This window comes from Ptychodera flava, chromosome 14, assembly GCF_041260155.1.
Source record: "Ptychodera flava strain L36383 chromosome 14, AS_Pfla_20210202, whole genome shotgun sequence".
NCBI classification, from domain to species: domain Eukaryota; kingdom Metazoa; phylum Hemichordata; class Enteropneusta; family Ptychoderidae; genus Ptychodera; species Ptychodera flava.
In genome coordinates, this window is record NC_091941.1 from 2,137,495 (window position 1) to 2,160,306 (window position 22,812).

Below are 22,812 nucleotides of genomic sequence, written 5' to 3' on the forward strand. Positions count from 1 at the left end.
TATACTTAACTATTTTATCATTACATTCAGCTTTTTGTTATATCTTTATCACTCTTCATGGGCCAAGGCACACTTGGGGTCAATGTCATCACTGTGCCAGTCTGTGAATGTCAGTCTGTCTGTATGTGTATGTCCATGTTTCATACAATTGTTGGTTTGATTTGATAACTGTATGGGAGCGAACAGTGATTATTGTCACTATTTTTTATTTTCTGTGTTTATTGTTTCTTTAATTTTTTGTCTAAACATTGTTTGTTTGTTGTCTTATTCAATCAACACACTTTAGGTAACAGAGTTAGACGAGATTGTTGTTACATATCTGACTGGAAATGCAATCAGATACAAAGCCAAGGCTATTGGTTCGCTGCAGTCATTAGACATTCCTTCTGAAGAATCAGTGCACACATCTGCTGGAGATGAGAATTCAACAGCTTCAGGCAGAATCAGTGAATCAGATGTAAAACCTCAATCAGGTAAGCTGCTGTGACTCTTTGCTTCTGTAAGTGGCTTGGCAAAGCTAATGTTGTTTACCTAGTACACAGCCACTCTGTTATTGAATAAATAAATGAACAAGACTGAACAATAAACAAATGACAATTAAGCTAAATTGTTCACTCTGAATAATTTACAGACAGCATAAACCAATGGTCCTGTTTCTTTGAGGGCAATGGATGCCAAACTGATTGTTTTCATAGCAATGACCATGCCTTATGTTCTTCAGATGTATCATTATTATTTGTTATTGTCAAAGATCTGTTTGTAAAATTACAGTAGGTTTTCAGACAATTTTTGTTGCAAAGCTGGCCTCCTAGGGTGACATTTTAGCTACTATAGACTATAGTCTATAGAAGCTACTGGGATGGGTATCCATCCGGTATCCGTCATCAGTCTGTAAGTATGTATGTATGTATGTATGTATGAATGTATGAATGTATGCATGTCCGTTTGTGAGGATGTCTGTCCACTCAAATATTTTAAGAACTGCAGTTACTTTAGAGACTTGATATTTATTGTGTTGATTGATGCAACATATGATTATGGCAAAGTATCTTCTTCTCATTTTTGATATTTTTGAAAATATGCAAATTAGCTCAAAACAATTCTGTTGATGAATGTCTGTGAATGTACTGGGTCGATCTGTAAGTATGAGCCATACTGAAACAATTCTTCTGCCATAAGAATATTGCCAAAGGACCTCTGCACTCACTATATTATGTTATATATACTCTTAGTCCTCTGTGCCATCCCAGTATTCATGCTACCGCTTGCCAGAGGGCAGTTACAAAGAACTTCACCTTCCCCTCAAAATTTTAAGGTCAAGGTCAAAAATATGTAAAATCAGTATATCAGCTAAGGAAACATGTTTTGTGATGATTTCGTAAAATTGACTGAAGTTACCAGTTGACTGCACCTGCCTTTTAAGTCCCTGCCAGACAAAGTTTGGATCATTTTGACTTCAATTCAGTTCAATCTAATCAAATCACAAAAATTACAAGTGGGAGCTGTGTCATTTACAATGATTGTTCGTTATGGGTATACTGGTGTATCCTGTAATTTTCAAAAAGTGCAAAACCTTCATTTACTTTGACCCAAAGGAAATGTTGATGATTCTGGACAAGATGACGGCACTTGTGCAGCATCTGGAAGAAAAATAGAAGACATACCAGGATTAGAGGAACCCTTTATTGATAAGAATACAGGAGAATGGATTGTGTCTGAATTTGACCTGGATTGTATCGCTATCGGAGCTGGAATTCTGGCTGTGGTGGGTGGAGGCATCCATACATTGGAAAATTAAAAACTAAACGGATTTTGAAAGCTGGAAAGAAGATAAAAGTCATTGCACCAGAAAGGTATTACTTTAATGCACTACTACTTGTATGTTTTCAGACTTGTCACCTTAGAAGCCGCCAAAAATGTTTCTTTGCATGAGCAAGGGTTTCAACGATGAACTTTCTAGCAGTACTGCTATTGTATGTGTACATGTACATTGTACTTGAATATATCTATCTATTGTCATGGAAGGTCCAGCTCCACTATCATGGACTGTGTATTTTTTTCAATTCATCTCTCCCTCTCTCTCTCTCTTGCTAAAAGTTAAAGAGGACTCATCATGCAGTGATTGACTTCTCAAAGTATTACAACTGTATAATAATATTTCAAGTCACGAACAATGTTAAAATTCACTTTGCTATCATTTGAACATGTGAGTTATATATAGATTTGGAGGCAAAAGTATATTTACCATTTCTAGTGATTGTTATTACATGTTACATGCTGCATTGACATATGATGAGAAATCATCTCCACATACAATTTGAACTTAAGAGTCTTCTACTAGACACAGAAATGCTCAATAAATCAAGACCACCACAGGTTTTTTTGTTTTATTCTTTTGATAAAACTCAACATACACTGACTATTTGAAAAAGCAGTGCCCACTTAAATAGTCTGTGGCCTTGTTTTAAATTATGATAATTAGTTTTGGTGTTTTCTTTCCAGAATTGGTAAAGATGGACTGGTAGGAATTGTGGCCTACATGGGAGCACCACTCATTTTGATTGAAAAATTATGCAACGAAGCAGAAATGTTAGGAGCATTAATGGTTTACAAGATGTTATCAATAACTTCAAGAGTGACAGAGACCTTGGCGGTAAGAATTAATCGTAAAAAGACTTCCTCGGAGTCCCCCAAGAAGTACAATTATTTTAGACCTAGTTTTGATATAAGGTAACATCAATATGACTGTCAAGCCACAAAATACTGTGACTTAAATGTTTTCATGAAGTTGTGAAGCATTAAATCAATGTTACTTAAAACTCCATTGTGCTTGTTTTTTCTACTTCAGACTGGATAGAAATAAAAGACGGTGATGGTGTAAAATTCATTGATGACTACATTCCCAGAGAGAGTGAAGGTCTAGAGCAAGTTGAAAAGCACAAAAGGAAGATAACAGGAATTCTCTGTGCTGAGATTGGAGGTATGAACAGCATGGAGCCCCTGTACATTGCAGCTCTGCAAAACTTGCCAGTGATTGATGCCGATTGCATGGGCAGAGCTTTTCCAGAGTTTCAGGCAAGTCAATTAATGTTAGGTTCTTCACCATCAAATTCTAACTATAACCAGCAATTTAAAATATTATTTGTTGAGTCCATCAGTCACTGTTTAATTCCTTGCCATCAAATTCTCTTCAAAACCAGTGAGTAGTTTAAAATGTTATTTGTCGAGTCCATCAATTGCTTTGGGGTTCTTACCATCAAATTCTCTCTGTAACCGGTAGTTTAAACTAATATTTATCAAGGCCATCAATCACTGTGAAGTTCCTCACCATCAAATTTTCTGTAATACCAGTGAGTAGTTTAACCTATTTATCAAATCCATCAATCACTTTGAGGTTATCTACCATCTATTCTTTCTGTAACCACTATTTTCAACTATTATTTATCAATGCTATCAAGCACTGTTAGGTTCTCTACCATCAAATTCTCTCTATAACTACTATTCATCATAGGTTCTTACATAAATTTCTCTTTCTATAACTGGTAGTTTAAACTATCCTGGAGTCTATCAATCACTGCTAGGTTCTTGGCCATCGAATTCTTCTCACTTTACTGGTATTTCAAGTCGTAGTCTTTTCAAGACTTAGCAATATGCTGAACTTCACATTATTGATGTTCTGAGTCCTGAGACTAAATAAGGAAATGTAACATTCATCTCCTATTTTTCCAAAATGGATTTCAAAGACACTTATCATTAAGAAACAAGCGCTGGAAACCAAATTCTGTGTGGCTTGTTCAAAGAAAAACATGAATCATTTTTCAGTCATTCTTAAAAAAGTTAACGCCTCATTTCAGTAATATACTAAAAAGATTTGATTAAGGTTGTGAATTATTTGTGTGTTTGGGTTTTTGTTTTACATTCATTCGTCTCATTTTGCAAACCACCAGATGATGGCACCATGCATCTATGGCAAGGAAACAACCCCATGCTGCATAGTGGATGAGAAGGGCAGGAGAGCGGTTGTCTTGCAAGCTGACTCACCAAAGAAAATTGAAAACCAACTGCGTCACTTTTGTATTGAAATGGGGTATGCTTGGATTTCCATAGATAATATGCAGTTATTATGGTCACCTAACTGGCATACGACTGGTATTGAACAAAGTAATGAGAAATTGTTCTTGCTGCATGAAAATTATTCCTTCAATTACAATCATGTTCCTTTAATACAGAATAATTCTTGAATAATAAAGTAATAGAAGTAGAAAGATTACAAGTTTTACTCCCCGCGAATATTATTATGAGAAATCTGATGATGATTTTAGGGACAAATTCACTCTTATTTTGCCCTTTTTTTATGAACAATTTTGTTTCATATGAAAAATAGTTTGTATTGTTAGACATCTTGAAACATGTTGAAATACTGGTCAGCTGGGCACAACTCCAACTCTGCAGCCAGACAAAACTAAACATTCAATGAAACATTTTATGTTCTGTACCAAAATTCAAGCTCTGTTCACAACTGTCACCATGCATGGCTGTACATACACAGTTAAAAAAGTTTAGATCTCATGCAAGCTTTTGTAATGAGATTTTAATTGGCAGTGCCACTCATGTAGATATGGATAGCAGCTTTTCCTTACATTGTAGAAATGTTTATTTGTCATAGGAAAGCACGTTGCAAAAGCAAAAATCCATTTTGTCAATAGGTCACAAACAAAATCATCTGTTTGCATTCTGCAAAGGCGTGATTTTTGACACTTTTTAAGGTATGCATCGTTGACATTTTGTACCCATAGTGGCTTCATGACAAAGTTATTTTGATACCCCGAAAAAGATAAAAAAAGAGCAATATTGTCCAGTTAGTCTTGCTTTTACTTTGTCAATGGCAAAATTTTACGTACAATATCTCCCCTTAAGTTCAGTTTTTTACATAACTTGACACACAGTTGCAAAGGTGGATTATCATGTTCTCCTATGAGCAAAGAAGATGTGATGTCAACAACTGTGTTGTATTCACTGAGTAGGACCTGCAGACTTGGCAAAGTTGTATTGGCTGCAAGAAAAGAAAAGAAAGATCCTATTGAAGCTGTTCTGCAACAAGAAAATGGAAAACTGCTTATCAACGGAAAGGTATGAATGATGATGATTAGATTAACTTACTGCTTTAAATTTGTAGTCTATTTAGCAAATAAAGTATAGCCACAACTTACCATATTTTCTAGTGCTAAGTACCAATGCTCAGACAGCAACATTTTCCCATTTTATGACCAAACTATTCTGAAGATGATGTCAAAACTTGATATTCATCATGACAAAAGGGTGTTAACACCATGTTAAAGATCACATTTAGGAATTAATGCAGAAGTGTTCAAGGGCGTGAAAACCATGTTCACACAGAAAAATTTTATGTCAAATTGATGTTTATTTATGATGATTTTGTGCAATAAGAAGTTGCATGTTTGTCTGAGGACAACTCTTAGCAAGTACATAACAACGTCATACTTAAAAAAATTATGTGTTAAGGACCCTTTGCCTTTATATCGTGAAATACAATATCACTATTTTCAACAACTGATTTGTAATCTACAAGATCAGTTGTCATTTGAGTATAAGCTTGTTTTCTTTTCATAGCTATAAATTGAAAACATGATGACCAGCAAGCATAAAACTGTCTTTTAACCCTTTGAACCTGGCTTGGACAAAAATGTCTGCATGATGTCATAGGTCACCAGGGGGTCAGAGTGGAAAGGGTTAATAAGTGTTATTACAGTGGGGCTAAAATATTCTTTATTGATGACATAACATTTCAATTTACACATTGTCAGTCAAATACAAACACTCCAACTTCTGACAATGAGCCTATTAGTGGCACAACACAGCATTAAAGGTAAACTGTCACCTGTTCCAATTTGGCCACAGTTACCATGGAAAGAAAAAATCTAACAAATCACAGATTTTAAGTGGGTGGCCACTTGTTAAAAACAGCGCCCTCACATGGGCATTTTGAATACCAAGGAACGCCCTTTTGACCATATACGGGCATATTTAGATTACAGGCGACTGTATACCTTTAAATAATGTCAGCCACTTACACCATGATATCAACCATCAAAATAAATTTTCATGAGCATATATCTCAAATTAGTCATGGTAGAAGACATATTATTGTCACATACATTACACGTATGATCCTACAATAAACTATTGCTCTGACAGTTTAATCACACTTACTTCAAATGTATTGACAGGTATCAGACATTGCCCGGACAACCAGTGGAGGATTTGATAAAGGCAAAGTAACCGTGGAAGGGTTTGGAGAATTTCAGGGCAGCACTCTCACTGTAGAATTCAAGAATGAATTTTTGGTTGCCTGGCTAAAGATGAGCAATGACAAGACTCAAAAAGTAAGAAGGCAAAATGGCTAAGATAATACACGTAAAAATGTTATTAGCATATGAACACCAGCTGCTTAATGTTTTCAATAAATGTATACGTATATGCAATTTGTTTGGATAAACATTGAGTATGCAAATTAACTGATAATGAGCCATATGAGTAGAGAATATTCATCAGGCCACTCTCTTTTCCCCTTTGCTGCAGATCGCCTATAATTTATGATTGCATTAAAATCGAATGAGAGTTAGAAGTCATTATGATTTTATATTTTCTATCTCACAGAGATATCGCACTACCGTATACAGACTTAAATTCCATTTTCCTGAGAAAGCTTTAAAACTCATCCAAATTGTATTATGAAATTAGTTTAAGAATTTCCCTCCATATTGAATTTCAAGGTGGCTGCCTGTGTACCAGACCTGATATCTTGTATGGATTCAGAGTCTGGAGAGCCTATAACAACTGATGAAGTCAAATACGGCCTTCGTGTTGCCGTGGTCGTATTGGCATCACCTCCACTACTGCGAACACCGAGGGCGCTGCAGTATGTTGGTCCCAAAGCATTTGGTTACCCAGAAGAAGAGGTGAAGTTTAACCCTGTCTCAGAGTACACCTTCCATGATGCCATACCACCAAAGTAAATTCTGTCAAGTCATTTCTGATTCCATAAGTATGTAAATGATATCAGTCCAATTTCTTTGTATTCAGATTCTGCAAATGTCACCAAAAATGATCACCATTCAGTTTCTCCATATCCTCAATCAATATGGTAACACATTATGATTCAGCTGACATTATTGAGAAGACACTTTTGAATATCTCTTTGGTGTGTGGTGTTGTGGTATGCTCGTAACTTGTAAACAAGCAGATATTTTTCATCAGAAAGAACTCTTTCTTTGAACTGCTATTATGTTTTTATACATTATAGACACAAAGATTCTTGAATATGTACAAATGCTCAAAGGAGCAGGCTATTTTAACAGTTTTATCAAAGGGTATTTATTTACTGTATAATACTTTTAGTGTGAGAAAATGCTTATGTCAAGAAATGATACATGAACTTGAATCAGGAATTGAATAACTGCTGCCATCTGGTAATTCTGATTTGTATTGATGGAACTCACTAGGAATTTCATAGAAATTATAGTGTAAGTCTCTGGAATAAAAGAAGATGTCCTTCACAATACTAGAGGTGTATCAAGTTAATACGAACATCACAATCCTAATTCAGGTGAAGAATCACTGACTTACAACCAGGATGTGTGTAACTCTCTTAAGACTATCAATGGAAACAATATATTCCAAAGTAAAAGTACTGATTATTTTACATGTACATGATGGTATATAGCTGTGAATTAACATACAAATTATTATTATCATAAGACTTTATTTAAACTCGATAGACTGTTGAGCCAAAGGCTCTTCTCACACAATGTCGAGATGCAAGAAAAATACAATATGTACACTGAAAAATATATCTGAGAACAGGGAAAAACATTAAGACAGCAAGTAACAGACGACAAAATAAGGCTCTTCTCACACAATGTCGAGATGCAAGAAAAATACAATATGTACACTGAAAAATTTATCTGAGAACAGGGAAAAACATTAAGACAGCAAGTAACAGACGACAAAATATAAAAAAGGCCAAAATACAGCCAAAACCCCCTCCCCTCTTTAAATGTGGAAGTTACGCTTGCTGTGCGCGTGTTTTAATTATCCACGGCCACTAAGTCACTTGAGTGAGATTTACTTTTTACACATTGGTTAAGATCTGCACCAGAAAAGCAATATTATCAAAATAAAAAGTGAAAAAATTTGTTTACATATTGTGACTTTGATGTTAAAATCACTATTTATAATGACACATATTTCTGGAGTTAGCGAGGACTTACAATATCTGTATTTTACTTATTATAGCATCTCTAAACAAAATCAAGGATCACATGTTGCTGCCTTGAAATCTTTAATTTCAAACCAATGAAACTACAAGAACAGAAGTGAGTGAATGAATGAATGAATGAATGTTTACAAATAAATAAATATTAAATAAATACATAAATACCTAAATTTCTTAACACCAAAAATTTATGTTTCTTTTCAGTGAGTAAATTGCTCAGGTAAAAGATCAAGATTTGCACACCAGTAATGATCATAAGACAACTTTAATTAATAATTTTCATAAATTGATTCTTAACAAACTGTGTCACATGATCATCAGGTGATGCTGTGACGCAGGAAACTAAACATTGAAACAATAATTTGCTTTATCAGGGCTTGAAATTAACTTTTTTCCCTGGTAGTCCCATTGGGCTACCATTTTCTAAAGTTGGTAGCCCAGTGACAAGGTCTGGTAGCCCATGCATGAATGAAGAGTTTTTTGTAAAGGATATATCTAGACAATGAAAGATTTATTTTGCATGATTCTATCCAGGAAGTGAATTTTCTAGTCATTTGACATCAATACCTGCAGATCATAGCCTTAGGAGAATGGTATAGCATGTGTAGTGGACAACGGTGACGCCTCAAAGTTAGACGACCTATTCACACATACGCAGAGCTTATATGCAAATTTTGATGTTCGCCATGACAACGACTTTTCACTCAGCAAGTGTAAACATAACATGGCTAAAATAGATTGGCTATGAATTTCAGGATGGCAACTTGGTACAGTCATGTTCCTAATACTTTCGTGGCAATTTTGGCTATATTTCTCCACCATAGTACACTATCATGGGATGATCTCGTACACTTCGGAAAGCGTAATTTGTCGATGGCCCGACAGCCTTTTTCTTTGCATGTTTGAATAATTTTGTGTTAAATTGTGATTGATACATTGTGATTAAATAACTATGAAAATAAATTTTCATTGGCTATCATTTCCCGAGCCTGTCATCCAAGTACATCAGTTAACATAATGACACTTTATTGAAAGTTTGTCGCAACAAATTCGACTGCTCTGTCGCCTTTTAATTTTCATAACTGGGTTGACTGTATGAGCGTCGGTCGTCTCACAGCGACCAACATCATGTCGCTCACTAAGTAATTTCATGTCCCAGGCTTTGGTAGTCCGTGTGGGCTACCATTTCATGGGTTTTGGTAGCCCCAGAGAAAAGTTGGTAGTCTGTGGATGTGGGACTACCGCTAATTTCGAGCCCTGTTTATGCAAAATGTAATTATTTCACACAAAACATTATTTTCATCAATATCCTCCGAAGAGATACCAAAGGCTGTATATATATATATATATATATATATATATATATATATATATATATATATATATATATATATATATATATATATATATATACAACATGTTGAATTTTTAAAAATTGCAAACACTACACTCTAGTAGTACTTCTGCACAAACTTTAAAAATAAACTTATCAAGATGATGTCTCTACCTCAGGACTGTCTAAAAGTTTGAATATGTACCTAGATTTTTATCACTTTGTCTTGTGGTGTAAGACCACTCAAGAATACACTCAAAGTGTGTAATTGAACTTAAAATGTAAATCTGTAAGCACCACAGAAATCATTGATATTGTACTACATGCACTCTATTGCTTGATTCTTGTTAATATTGTATACACGTGTTGAAAGGTTTCAGTCTATCGCTCTTCAATGGGTTTGAAGCCACTGTTACATTGTGTTCTGTAATAGCCATCTTCATTGATTATCACTCACAGTGGTGTACGTACACTACTACCATCTTCATTGATTATCACTCACAGTGGTGTACCTTCATTGATTATCACTCACAGTGGTGTACCTACACTACTATTGCCATGTGCATATTTAGCTCTTGATGTTTTCTTTTTGTGTTTTCTGAAAGACAAAGTGTTCAAAATATAAAAATGTTTTCAAACTCCTCCGCACTTTTATACCAAATCTGAGTTTTGTAGCACATCAAGAAAAAACCACAATTTTCATATGAAAATGCATGTAGTTATATCTCGTTGAATTCAATTGGTTCAATATACCCCGGTACATGTACTTCAGCTTTAGAAATAGTGTTGTATTTGCAAATGTTAAGTTTTGACAGACTAGTGTTTCTTAGGGAAAACATGTCACTTTGATTTGAATGAGTGAATAGTCAGAAATATTTTTCAACTGGGTTTTGAATGGTTCACAATGAAAGCTAAACTGAGCATCATTTCTGTGAGTTCTTTTAAAGGGACAAATTCGGCCATTTTTCATTAATTTTGTTTGATGCGAGATACTACTTATATTGTTTGACATGTCAAAAGATACTGAATGAATGGATGACCATGTATATATTTGACCTTGGTTTTAGACACGATAAACAAAACCATCGCGAAAATGAATTAATGGTCATGACCATTAATTCATTTTCACAATGGTTTCATTGATCGTGTCTAAAACCGGGGTCGAATATATACATGGCCACCCATTCATTATCTTTCAATATGTCAAACAATATAAGTACGGTAGTATTTTGGATCAAACAAAATGCATGAAAAACGGCCAACTTTGTCCCTTTAAAATGGTTTGTGATACATCCATCTACCACAATTGCTTGCACACTATAGGATGCATGTAGTGATTTATTTCTTTGCAGAGCAAATGTATACATATACCTGTTACGCATGATCATGAGGGAAACCATCATCAAAATCACAAACAATGCCAATAAAACCACAATTAGACAAATTATTAGCACATTTTGACCACCACCTGTAATCAAAACAAACCAATACATATTAAAGAGCAACATTTGTGGAAAATGAATCAACAGTATCTTTAATTCAGTCAGAACTGACATTGGCTCCCTTTGTCATATCAGTTAACCTTTGAACTGATACTGTCCATCAGTGTTCCTACTAAGGCTTATTTGCACACTATTTGTCTGACTACCATCTCAGTGGAATTTCATGTTTTGGGCAAATTTACTTTCAGTCATTGCGATAGGTATTAGTTTTGATAAACATCAAAAGTCAAAGCGAAATGTGCAAACTCAGTGCCGATTTTACTTCTACGTTATGAGTTGCAGCACTTGTTGGCGGCGCAGTTGCTACCAACACAGGGTAGATGTACACATTCAGGGTATGTGACTACGTGGTTGGATTTATGTAACTTGATAAATGAGCATTATACAGAGGACGCAACATTGCTGCCTATGTGGTCAACGTATCCTTCAGGTACCAAAGCCTACTGTAAGTTGCGCATCCACCCAAAACCTTAGGGTAACACTGTTGTCCATAATAAGAAAGATTGGAAAGATCAATTAATCAAGTAAATGAAAAAAAAAATATTTAATAGGCCGTAGAAATGCATCCTATGCAATGCTCATCTCTGGGTCAGCTGCATTATGAATGTAATAATTGCATTAATGGCAGAACTGTTAGTACTGCAGCTCACCCAGGGATCCCCATTCTCGCGACCCAGAGCATGATTTCCATGCTGCGGACCTATGTATAATTCAGGGGTAGCGCCAAGCTGTTGCCGTAAAGGTGGGCATGGTTTACGACAATGGGGATCCATCCCAGTCATGAAAGTTAGTGAAACAGAAAAAATTCTTGGAAAGCAGATTTTGGGGACACAAAGAAAGCTCTATTGGGACACTCAAACTGTTAGTAAAAGGATTTTGTTTGGTCAGATTTCTTTTACCATATTCAATTAATCTAGTTTGAATTCCACTCTGATAGGACCATGATCACTACATGTTCCCAAATGGCAGAAGTACTGATAATGTAATATATATTGATGTGTTTCAAATTCAAAACTTCAATGTTGAGTTTGAAATCAGGGCTAGATAGTCAAGTACTCAGTAATATGCTTTCTGTTTATATTCAATACAGTGTCATGAATGCCGTCACTGAAATGCATGAATGTTAATGAGTTTCTGAGTTCCCTTGACTGAATTTAGACATCTCAAACATATCACAGCAACATATTCAACTTTACAATTTCTGTCAAATTGTACGATTTGTTCTGCATGACTCATTAAATTCAGAGAATTCTACACAAAACTGCAGCTATGCAGTAAATAAATTGTTTCACTTTACATAGACCTCATATTTCCATTTAATACATTTCAATTAATTATTCTATGCTGAAACACTGGAGAATATCACAAAGTTGAATGTTGAACACTTAAGACTGTTGCAATATGGGCACCAATAAAGAACATAAACATCTGGGTATACCAACTGAAAATATTCCTGAGGGCCTTCCAGCTACATACTCTGTCCCAAATTCTTCTTTTATGTTATGTTATGTTATATTTATGTATTAAAGTGTCATGTGTGGACTTAAACAGCTTGGTTGCCACACCCAGCCCCAAGGGCTTACAAGACATTAAAACAGTAAATAGGGTACATAGATATGAATAGCTCGAAATGTATTTTAAGTATAAGAAGCTTCTTGTCTCATTGAAAATGCATGATAGACATGACAATACATGACTCCCTAGTTTACTTTTAATCAATGTAAATGGTGTTTGTCTCCACCAATGTTCTCTCCTGCTGCAAATGTACACATGCTGAAGTACATGTATATACAGGGAACATACTACATTGATAATGCACAGATATCATTAACAATGCCACACACATTCTGTCTCAAACAGCAGTAATTAGAGTACAGACAATGTAACGAATATAGGCATAATACTGACCTGACTCTGATACAATTTCCGGACCAGGTGGCTTTGGAAGTGTAAACAGAGGCAGGACTTTACATGCTCTACAATGTAGGATTGACGTCACACCACTACCGTAGCACATTGTATCACCTGCCATGGCAGTATGTCAAGAATCTGGATGTAGTGAATTGAAGAAAATATTAAATTTTGAAAATGGTTGGGTTTAAACTTTGAGTCTGATTATAATGCAACATAATTAACAAAACAGTGCATATCTGAAATTAAATTTGCAAAATTCCTAGATTTCATATATTTTTGATCATAATGCATAATTTCCTACTCCACTTAATTATGCTTTCCATAATTATACTAACATGTCTTTTACAAGAATACAGAAACTGGACGGGCAATTTTGAAAATATTAGAGATGCATATGGCTGAACAGCAAAGAGAATAAAAACGTTAAAGATTGAAGTAAATCATCCTGCTATGAAGATTAAAGAAGTCAAAATTTGTTGTATAACCTTCATTCTGATATTTAGTGCCAATTGGTTTATACATTGTGTCAGTTTTACTGCCATGAATTAAGGTTCTGGCATGGGCTTGTCTCTTGATGCAAATCTCTGTTTATCTTCACAATATTAATAGTGAAACTGGTGGGATTGATGGATATAATAACAATAATAATAACTTTATTATGCTATCAGTTGTTATTACAGTATGGTCAAATAATAACATTAATATCAATAATTCAAAAATAATCATAACTAATAAAATACAGGGCAGGGCAGGAGGGAAAATGATAATTGACAAGAACGACAACATAAATTTGACAATATTGACCTAAATTACATTACATTGCAAATTACCAGATGTCTAAATATACACTGCTGAATCTATAAATGAGGTTTAAATATAGTATTTTTTAGGAATTCCCAAAGGGCCAGACTGCAATTGATGATAGCTTTTGAAGTCGTTTCTTTATTATTATCTCTTTGCAGTTTTCAGTTTCAAGCAATCTTTTTCTCGCTTGACTATGACATTTGCAATTGAAAATAACAAACATCTCATCTTCAACAGCATTAACATGGCATTCTTGCAAAATCTATGTGTCTTTGGTTTTGTTCCCTACCAAGTTAATTTCAATGCTATGATCACTCAGCCTAAATTTTGAAATCATTCTTCTTACAGTACATTTACCAATGATTTTGACGATGAGATACAGCTGGATATTGATACACTACCTAATTAGGTTTGTCAGTTTGCTCGCGAATTTACCCTTTTAGTGGTCAACTTTTACAACTTTGCGCCAACATCAGACAGACTAAAACAGCAGGTGACGCAGCAAGATGTCTGTAAACTAATTTACTATGTAGTATGTTTATATCTTTACTGCAGCTATCAGTTTCAATGGTTGACTGGTTGCCAAGTTTTACCACAGGGAATTCAGTAATCTTGTTGTTGTTGTTGTTGTTGTTGTTGTTGATGGTGATGATGATGATGACGATAATAAAAAATATTAAAAAACAATGTGTCATTCCTTGCTGTTGTTTGTCGATGTTGTAGATAATTGTAAAAGAAAACTGTAATCGTGACCAAAAAACGACGTAGGTCGCCCAACGTCACTCCCGTCCTATTATACAACCAAGGGTGGAATCGAGATGCCCCTGATCAAGGCTCATCAGCCACCTTCAAGGCCCAGAAAAACAACCCTATTCACGAGCGATCGATTGAAATGTGCTATCATAGGCACTGAAATTTATCTCACTGACCTAATTTGGGTTCACTTGAACTACCGACCTGCAAACGAGTGGAAAAAACGGCGATTTCCAAGTCGTACCCGGTCAAAATCGATCACATTTGAACTTCCCGGTCGATGGTGATGGGTCGGTCATCACTGGGCATTTAAATTGACCAATTGGGGGCCCTGTAAAGGCTGCTTCGGCCAGCCGATTGTTTATGTTTCAATGCTCCCTGCTCGTACGCGTACGTGTAACGTTCAAAAGTACGCGAAAAAAGAAGAAAAACCTTCATAGTCATGCAGATAAACAGATACTTACCAACTCTTTGTCAGGAAATCTGCCATTTTACGTCAGGATATACTGTCGATAGTTAGAGCGTACACTTCCGGGTATTTTAATTTCCCCGTTACAAGGATACAAGCGTAGTCGGCTCGTACTTGAGCGAGTGTACATTGTCGTTGTGAATGAGTATTCCAGGTGATAGTTTACAGTAAATGACAGGTTGATTTGTCATTGGTATCCATATAAGTATTATTTAACAAGAATGGAAATTGAATGAAGTTGAGATGGCGAAGTTTAAACTGTAGTGAAATTTTGCGTTGGGACAAGCCTCCTCATGTATCAGAAATAAGAGCTGGCTGAAGCAGCCTTTACAGGGCCCCAAATTGGCCAATTTAAATGCCCAGTGATGACCGACCCATCACCACCATCGACCGGGAAGTTCAAATGTGATCGATTTTGACCGGGTACGACTTGGAAATCGCCGTTTTTTCCACTCGTTTGCAGGTCGGTAGTTCAAGTGAAGCCCAAATTAGGTCAGTGAGATAAATTTCAGTGCCTATGATAGCACATTTCAATCGATCGCTCGTGAATGGGGTGTTTTTTCTGGGCCTTGAAGGTGGCTGATGAGCCTTGATCAGGGGCATCTCGATTCCACCCTTGGTTGTATAATAGGACGGGAGTGACGTTGGGCGACCTACGTCGTTTTTTGGTCACGATTACAGTTTTCTTTTACAATTATCTACAACATCGACAAACAACAGCAAGGAATGACACATTGTTTTTTAATATTTTTTATTATCGTCATCATCATCATCACCATCAACAACAACAACAATAACAACAACAACAACAACAACAACAACAACAACAAGATTACTCCATTCCCTGTGGTTTTACAAGCAGTTCAAATTCACGGAGAGGTGGTAAAAGAACTACGTTTACTGCAAATTTAGACTCAGAGGACAGTGTTCTTTGTAGTTGAATATCAATAAAGTTCATGACTTCAAATATATAGAGTGATGTGTAAAATGAACAAACTTTACTTTGGTTATCAACAAATGACACCACATTTCTCAATGAGCTGACATCGGGCCTACTTCAGTACGAAGTGAACTTAGGGGTTTCAGGCTATTTCGTGAACGTCATTTGTTTTCTATATTGACAAGATTGTAGCGACAAGCGATAAAAACATTGCAACATTGTAAGAGTGTTTATCATTTCCAGTTGATCCGACGTTTTTATTGAACACAAAAAAATAATAGACAGTGTTCTTTGTAGTTGAATATCGATAAAGTTATGACTTCAAACAAAATCTCAAACTAACAACACAAATCGATCTGAAAGAATCAGAACATTTGAGTAGCGATAGCAATGTCTGGAAGTCAGGGCTTTGAGTCAGCAACTTTCTAGTCTAATAAACTCAGACAACGAGATGTTCTGGTATTGCCAGCCATGGTGGGGCTTTGTATACATACACTGACGCGTAATTAGCAGCTATCAGTTTCACTGGCGTAATGATCTGTACATTTGTACAAACAGACGTTGAACCAGACAAAAAACGCATCACATCACACATCACTCTATTAATTTTTGAAGTCATGAACTTCATTGATATTTAACTACAAAGAACACTGTCCTCTGAGTCTAAATTGCAGTAACGTTGTTCTTTTACCACCTCTCCGTGAATTTGAACTGCTTGTAAAACTTGGCAACCATGAGTCTCTGTGTGTGTCACCATTGAAACTGATAGCTGCTGTAAAGATATAAACATACTACATAGTAAATTAGTTTACAGACATCATGCTGCGTCACCTGCTGTTTTAGTCTGTCTGATGTTGGCTCAAAGTTGTAAAAGTTGACCACTAAAAGGGTAAATTCGCGAGCAAACTGACAAACCTAATTAGGTGTAAGTGTATCAATATCCAGCTGTATCTCATCGTCAAAATCATTGGTAAATGTACTGTAAATTAAAATCTTGTATTTCTGTTAGATAACTTTCTAAACCAAAATTTTTCTTCAAAGTTTTTACATTTTTAACTTATTTCCTTCTGCACTTAATATCTCATGCGATTTAATATATTTGTTTTAACATCTCTTGCCCACTGTGTGTTGTTTCTACTTTGTTTTTTTAGAGCACACTGTAAAATGTGAGTTTCTGGCAACTTATTTAATCTATACAAATACTTAATCAGGGCAATTTCTGCTTTCATCTTGATAGGGTGTCCTCCCCATTCACCTTGTATTCAAATAATTGGTGTAAATGTGCTGACTCCCAAAATGAAACGATAAAATTTGTTACAAAATTGTTCTATGCAATTATTAATGTTCATCATTTCAAATTGCCTAAATTTCAGCGCAATAAGCTTGGAGTAACAAGTTGATCAAATAGCTTAAGGCAAAGTGGTATGGGGATCATTTTGTGGTTGAGAATGGTACATCGCAGTGTAAATAATACTTCAGATGCCTTAATTTTTAGCATGACATTTATCAGTTTTGAATTTTCCATTTGGTGTAAAGATTATTCCTAAATAACAAACTCCCTGACTGCTGTTATAATTTCACTACTAATTCAGGAAATGGCAGGGTTTATGGATCCGCAGTAAGCAAAGTGTATGACCAGTAGAAATGGTTGCAGAGAGTATAGATGGCAAGGGAGTTGATGGCACCTTTTTTCTGCCACCAACACTCACATTCACATCATTTGCATAACAATAGGGTGATATGCATATGCACGACGGCAAAGGTCAAAGTTCAGTTGCAATGATGGCAGTCCCCGAGCGGCAGCCACGTCAAATTAGGTTTAATAAATCTTGAAATACGGTCTATATAAGTATCATACACATTTATTACGCTAAGTATATTTAAGACATGTTTTATAGTTATGACTGAACCAAATCTGTACGGACAGACATTGCGGTGACATGAGGCACACTGTTGGCCATGGCATGGTGCCCCAAAATCACAATAGACAGGAACGTCCGACATCCTTCACGTATTTTCAGATGTATTTTCAGATATAGCAATCGCAGGCCATGGGTAAAGTGAGTCGAAGTTCTCGAACGAACGCATTGCATTAATCGCGCTGGTGCCCGGGCCCCCACTGCCAGATGTTGACAACTATCGCGACGCCCTGCATTGCATCAAACGGAATGAAGGCAAACTGAGAGCACTTACCATCTACAATCGGGAGTATCCAAATGACGGATCAATTGATGTGAATTATGGTTACGAAAAGTGTTCATCTACGCCACCATCCATATATATGACCCGGTTTCCATGATACCGGACAAGTTTTTCTTGTTGACTGCTTTTTAGTTTTTACGCCTGGGTTTTTACTTTCGTCATTCAGTGAGAAACGCTATTTCGGTTATCAACGAAAATTGCTCGAACTGACAGGTCCTACATCACGAGAATCGTGGTTAAACGCTGTGGTCTATACGTAGGTGGAGGGACTATATATACTAGGAACATGTGACCTTCAACGCCGCTATTGATTTTGGGGAAAGTGTTTGTGCCTTGCCACTCGAGAGGGCGTCGTCTATGATCTTAAAAGCTCTTGATCAGTGGTTGCCATTACAAGCAACAGGTGGTTTTCCGTTTGAGAGACGCGTCTATTCGCGAGGCGGAGAGACAATCGAGCCATTTCCAAAAGCCTGCCAAATAATGCTCTGTTGGACCGGTATTATTGCCTATTCGCCTATTTACGTACGTGATGATGCCACACTAGAGAGATTTCGCGTACGTCTTTCTTCTTTTGCAGCCAACGGAGCTAAGCTTATTCATTGAAAAAGCTATTCCGGGAGCAATTTTTGAGGGCAGGGGAAATTTTAATTTTGCTTGGGCAGGTGACATATTTGTAGATGGCAGGGGAGCACATTTTAAGGTATTTTTTATTTGTTTGTTTGTTTTGTTTTTGTTTTTGTTTTTGTCGGGCAGGGTAGATATCGGTTGATTGTCCTGGGGACAGGGCTTGGCGAAAAACGAAGAGAGGAGGGAAGCTACTTTTAAAACGGGGACAGGGTAAGTTGAGCCAGGGTATTTTCGGTAGAAGGCCACTGCAGTATGTGTCTGCATTGGAGTGTTAATTTTCAGGGGAAATTTTTTCACAGGGCAGGGGAAAATCGACAGTTTTTTTCATCTCAGTGTAGGGTAGCTTCATGTCTGCAGGGGAAATGGAATGACAAATATTGAGGGGAATTTTTTCCAGGGCAGGGGAAATCGGCAAGTTTTTTTTCGCCACAGGGCAGGGGAGCTTCAAAAATTGACAGTGGGGAGGGGAAACAGGCAAAAATAAGTGGGAAGTGGGTAAAAATGAAGTTTTAGTGCGGGAGGGTAAGGGACTGGTCTGTTTCTTCGGCCTGGGGGGCCGGCGGATTCATGGGGGTCACCCTGTTTTTGACTTCGGCGATAGGGGGTCACCATGTTTTTGAAATGCCCAATAGGGGGGTCAGTGTTTTTGAATTTCGACATGGCTCATACTTGCGAAAAATACATTGTGCCAGCCACAAATTTCATCATTCAGTTGTATTTTTCGGCGCGCCCTTCGGGCGCGTAACTTTCATAATAATAAGACATATTTTTCAGAGCCCCGTCCTAGTGCAAAACTTTAATATATCAGATATACCGGTATAGTATGTATCTGAGATACCTTTCTGTTTAAAATTTTTCGGCGCGCCCTTCGGGTGCATTTCTTTAAAATGTCAAACAACATTTTTCAGCATGCCCTTCAGCTGCATGACTTTCATATATCAGACATATATATCAGAGATATCTGGATGTTGAATATTTTTCCGTGCGTCCTTCGGGCGCAGTAAATTAATGTATCAGAGATAAATGTCAGATATATGTTGATATCTGTAAATTGAAAGTCTGGTTTGCAAAGTGTACTAATCATTATGAAATCTGCAGTTCATATGAAAAGCATGACAGGTTCCTGATACTTTTCTGTTTCCTCTATGAGAATTCAGTATAAGAAAGCAACGTGTACTAATATTTCACAATCACATTTTTCTTACAACAGTTCTGGACATCTGATTATGCATAAAAAGAGTGGAGTACATTCACAGCTCATTCAAAATACTGTATTCAAACTTTAGAATTTATATTAAACCTTTTGTTTTACCTTTATCGCGCGCAGGGGGGTCACTCTGTTTTTGAAAGTTGGAATAGGGGAGGTCACCCTGTTTCGAAAGTTGGAATGGGGGGGGGGGTTCAGCCACTTTTTGACGTCGGCAAAAAATAATCCACCCCCCAGGCCGAAGAAACTGCCAGTCCCTAAATCTAAAAATTTCCAGTGGGAAGGCACATTATGAACAGCTAATTAATTACCCTCATGACTTAAAATTAATCAGTTCACATTACTTGTCATGCACAATATATCTTGTTATAGTAAAAACCCCTTTAAAAGTGCATTGTTCGTTGGCTGCACCTGTTTCTTTATACCTCCATGGTCTGGCATTTGACAGCGCGCAGTGCCGTACACGTACGTACCTGTGCTCACGTGTGGATTTTTTTGTTTAGTTGTACGTTCGCAATGATTTTGCCACGTTTTCCTCAGAAACACGCGAAATTCGTTTAATGTTCGCGAAACATTATTTTTTACTTGAAAACTATTTTTGACCTCGTTCTTCCCTCGAATTAAATTGGCCGAATTTCTTTCTTCTTGTACTGGTGCAAACTCTACTAAATATTCATCAAAGATGTTTGTTATTAGATGAGCAACCTTGAAAAATACCATTGCAGTACATTGGTACTTTTCGAGGTTGCTTATCTAAATTCACGAAAACATCAAGAAAATATAAGATATACTATACGTAATTATGAATACGTGGCCACTTTTACGTGGCCACTTTAGTGTTGATCAAGCCTGTCTGGTGCAAGCAGAAATTCTGTCTGCAGAAGGGTGATAAAACGGTTACTTTACCCTGTATCAGTGGTGATAATGATCCTACTATCGGTACCCCATGGACACGCGATTAGCCTGAAATTACGGAGTGATTATAAAATACACTGTATACAAATAATGTTGACCACAGCATTTGCCCTATCAGTATTTAGTTTCAGGTAAAACTCATGTGTTTCAAATGCAGTCAGTGTTAAAGAACATCACACATTTTGTGCCGATTTCAATATTGCAGTGAATGAATACCAACGATACTATAGCGTGTATCGTAAGTGTCGTGTTCAGACTTTGTTCAGACGCGGGAATTGAAAAAATGCCACTGAGAAAATGTTAGCAATTAAATTACAGACATCGTCCGTCTTGACTGCAAAACTTTCGAAATAAACATTCACTTGCACTAAGCCATGTTTCTTTCCTACAAACCGTGAATAAACTAGCCTAGAATCCTATTCCGTCCGCTTGCCTCCGTACCTCCGACGTACGGAGGCAAGCGGATGGAATAGGATTCTAGGCTATGAATAAACGTACTCCAATTTCACTAGTAAAGTACAGTCGGGGTAGCATTTTACATGTACATGTATTCACATGTGTGTAACCATATGAACGACACTTTTCTCATCCCGGTTGAAGGGAACCTGTCCTGATACATGTATATCTCTTCCAAACTTTTCTGGCTCCCTCCACGCTTATCTTAAAACGGTCGCTTGCTTGTTTTTTTTGTAGCTCCTCGTGGTACCTCGCTGGATGCCAAATTGCCACCACAATGTCTTATATTTTGAACAATCAAGCTGCCGTATGATATTCGCGACCGTTCTTATTGATGTTCATTGTCGGAGTGCAGACTTACAGCGTGTCTACAGTGCAGTGTTGTGATCGATTTGAATTAGGCAGGCGAGACATTTTAGTAGAAAGTTATCTCAATCCTAACAGTGGGGTGCCGTTAGTGAACCTTACATTTATTACACCGACCACCACTTTGTTTCGTTTATACAACAGAATTTCTGCAAGTGTTTTTCAGAGACACTTATCGTTGTAAGAAACAAGCGCAATTCTGTGTGGCTTGTTCAAAGAAAAACATGATTCTTAAAAATACCTTGGTGCCTCATTTCAGTAATATACTAAAAAGATTTGATTAAGGTTGTAAATGTTTGTTTGTTGGTTTTGTGTTTTACATTCATTTGTCTTATTTTGCAAAACACCAGATGATGGCACCATGCATCCATGGCAAGGAAACAACTCCATGCTGCATAGTGGATGAGAAGGGCAGGAGAGCAGTTGTCTTGCAAGCTGACTCACCAAAGAAAATTGAAAACCAATTGCGTAAATTTGTTATTGAAATGGGGTATGCTTGGATTTTCACAGACAATTTGTGGTTATTATGGTCCCCGGCTGGCTTACGACTGGTACAATCAAAGTGTTGCCACGTGAAAATAAGTCCTTCAATTACGATCATGTTCCTTACAGAATAATTCTTGAATGATAAAGTAATAGTTAGAAGAAGAAAGATTACACGGTTAACACCCCACGATTATTATTATGAGAAATCTGATGGAAGGGACAAATTCGCTCTTTTCCCCCCTTTTTAATGAACAATTTTGTTTGATATGAAAAGTAGTTTGCGTCGTTTGACTTCTTGAAAAACGCTGAATTACTGGTCAAGTGTGCACAACCTCAACTCTGCTTGCAGAAAGACGACACTAAACATTCGATGAATTTCAAACATTTTATGGTCTGTACCAAAAAATCAATTTCGGTTCACAACTGTCACCATGCATGGCTGTAACTACACAGTAAAAAGTTTGGACCTCATGCAAGCTTTTGTAATGAGATTTTAATTGGCAGTGCCTCTCATGTAGATAGGGATAGAAACTTTTCCTTAC

General features: G+C 36.6%; 1 protein-coding gene and 1 long non-coding RNA gene across 2 annotated transcripts; one reads left to right on the top strand and one right to left on the bottom strand.

The window, feature by feature from the left end:
• Positions 1-1,717: 1,717 nt before the first annotated feature.
• On the top strand, positions 1,718-7,420 carry LOC139148929 (S-methyl thiohydantoin desulfurase-like). The gene is made up of 7 exons (XM_070720385.1): positions 1,718-1,853; positions 2,503-2,653; positions 2,849-3,075; positions 3,948-4,087; positions 4,947-5,130; positions 6,249-6,404; positions 6,795-7,420. Exons 2-7 carry the CDS (start codon positions 2,572-2,574, stop codon positions 7,035-7,037), a joined length of 1,032 nt encoding a protein of 343 aa, XP_070576486.1. The 5' UTR covers positions 1,718-1,853; positions 2,503-2,571; the 3' UTR covers positions 7,038-7,420.
• Positions 7,421-8,057: 637 nt separating this feature from the next.
• On the bottom strand, positions 8,058-18,523 carry LOC139148930 (uncharacterized). The gene is made up of 4 exons (XR_011556037.1): positions 18,205-18,523; positions 13,040-13,180; positions 11,001-11,097; positions 8,058-10,227 (listed from the first exon to the last, which is right to left on the bottom strand). It is a non-coding gene; the product is annotated as an uncharacterized lncRNA (long non-coding RNA).
• Positions 18,524-22,812: the final 4,289 nt, after the last annotated feature.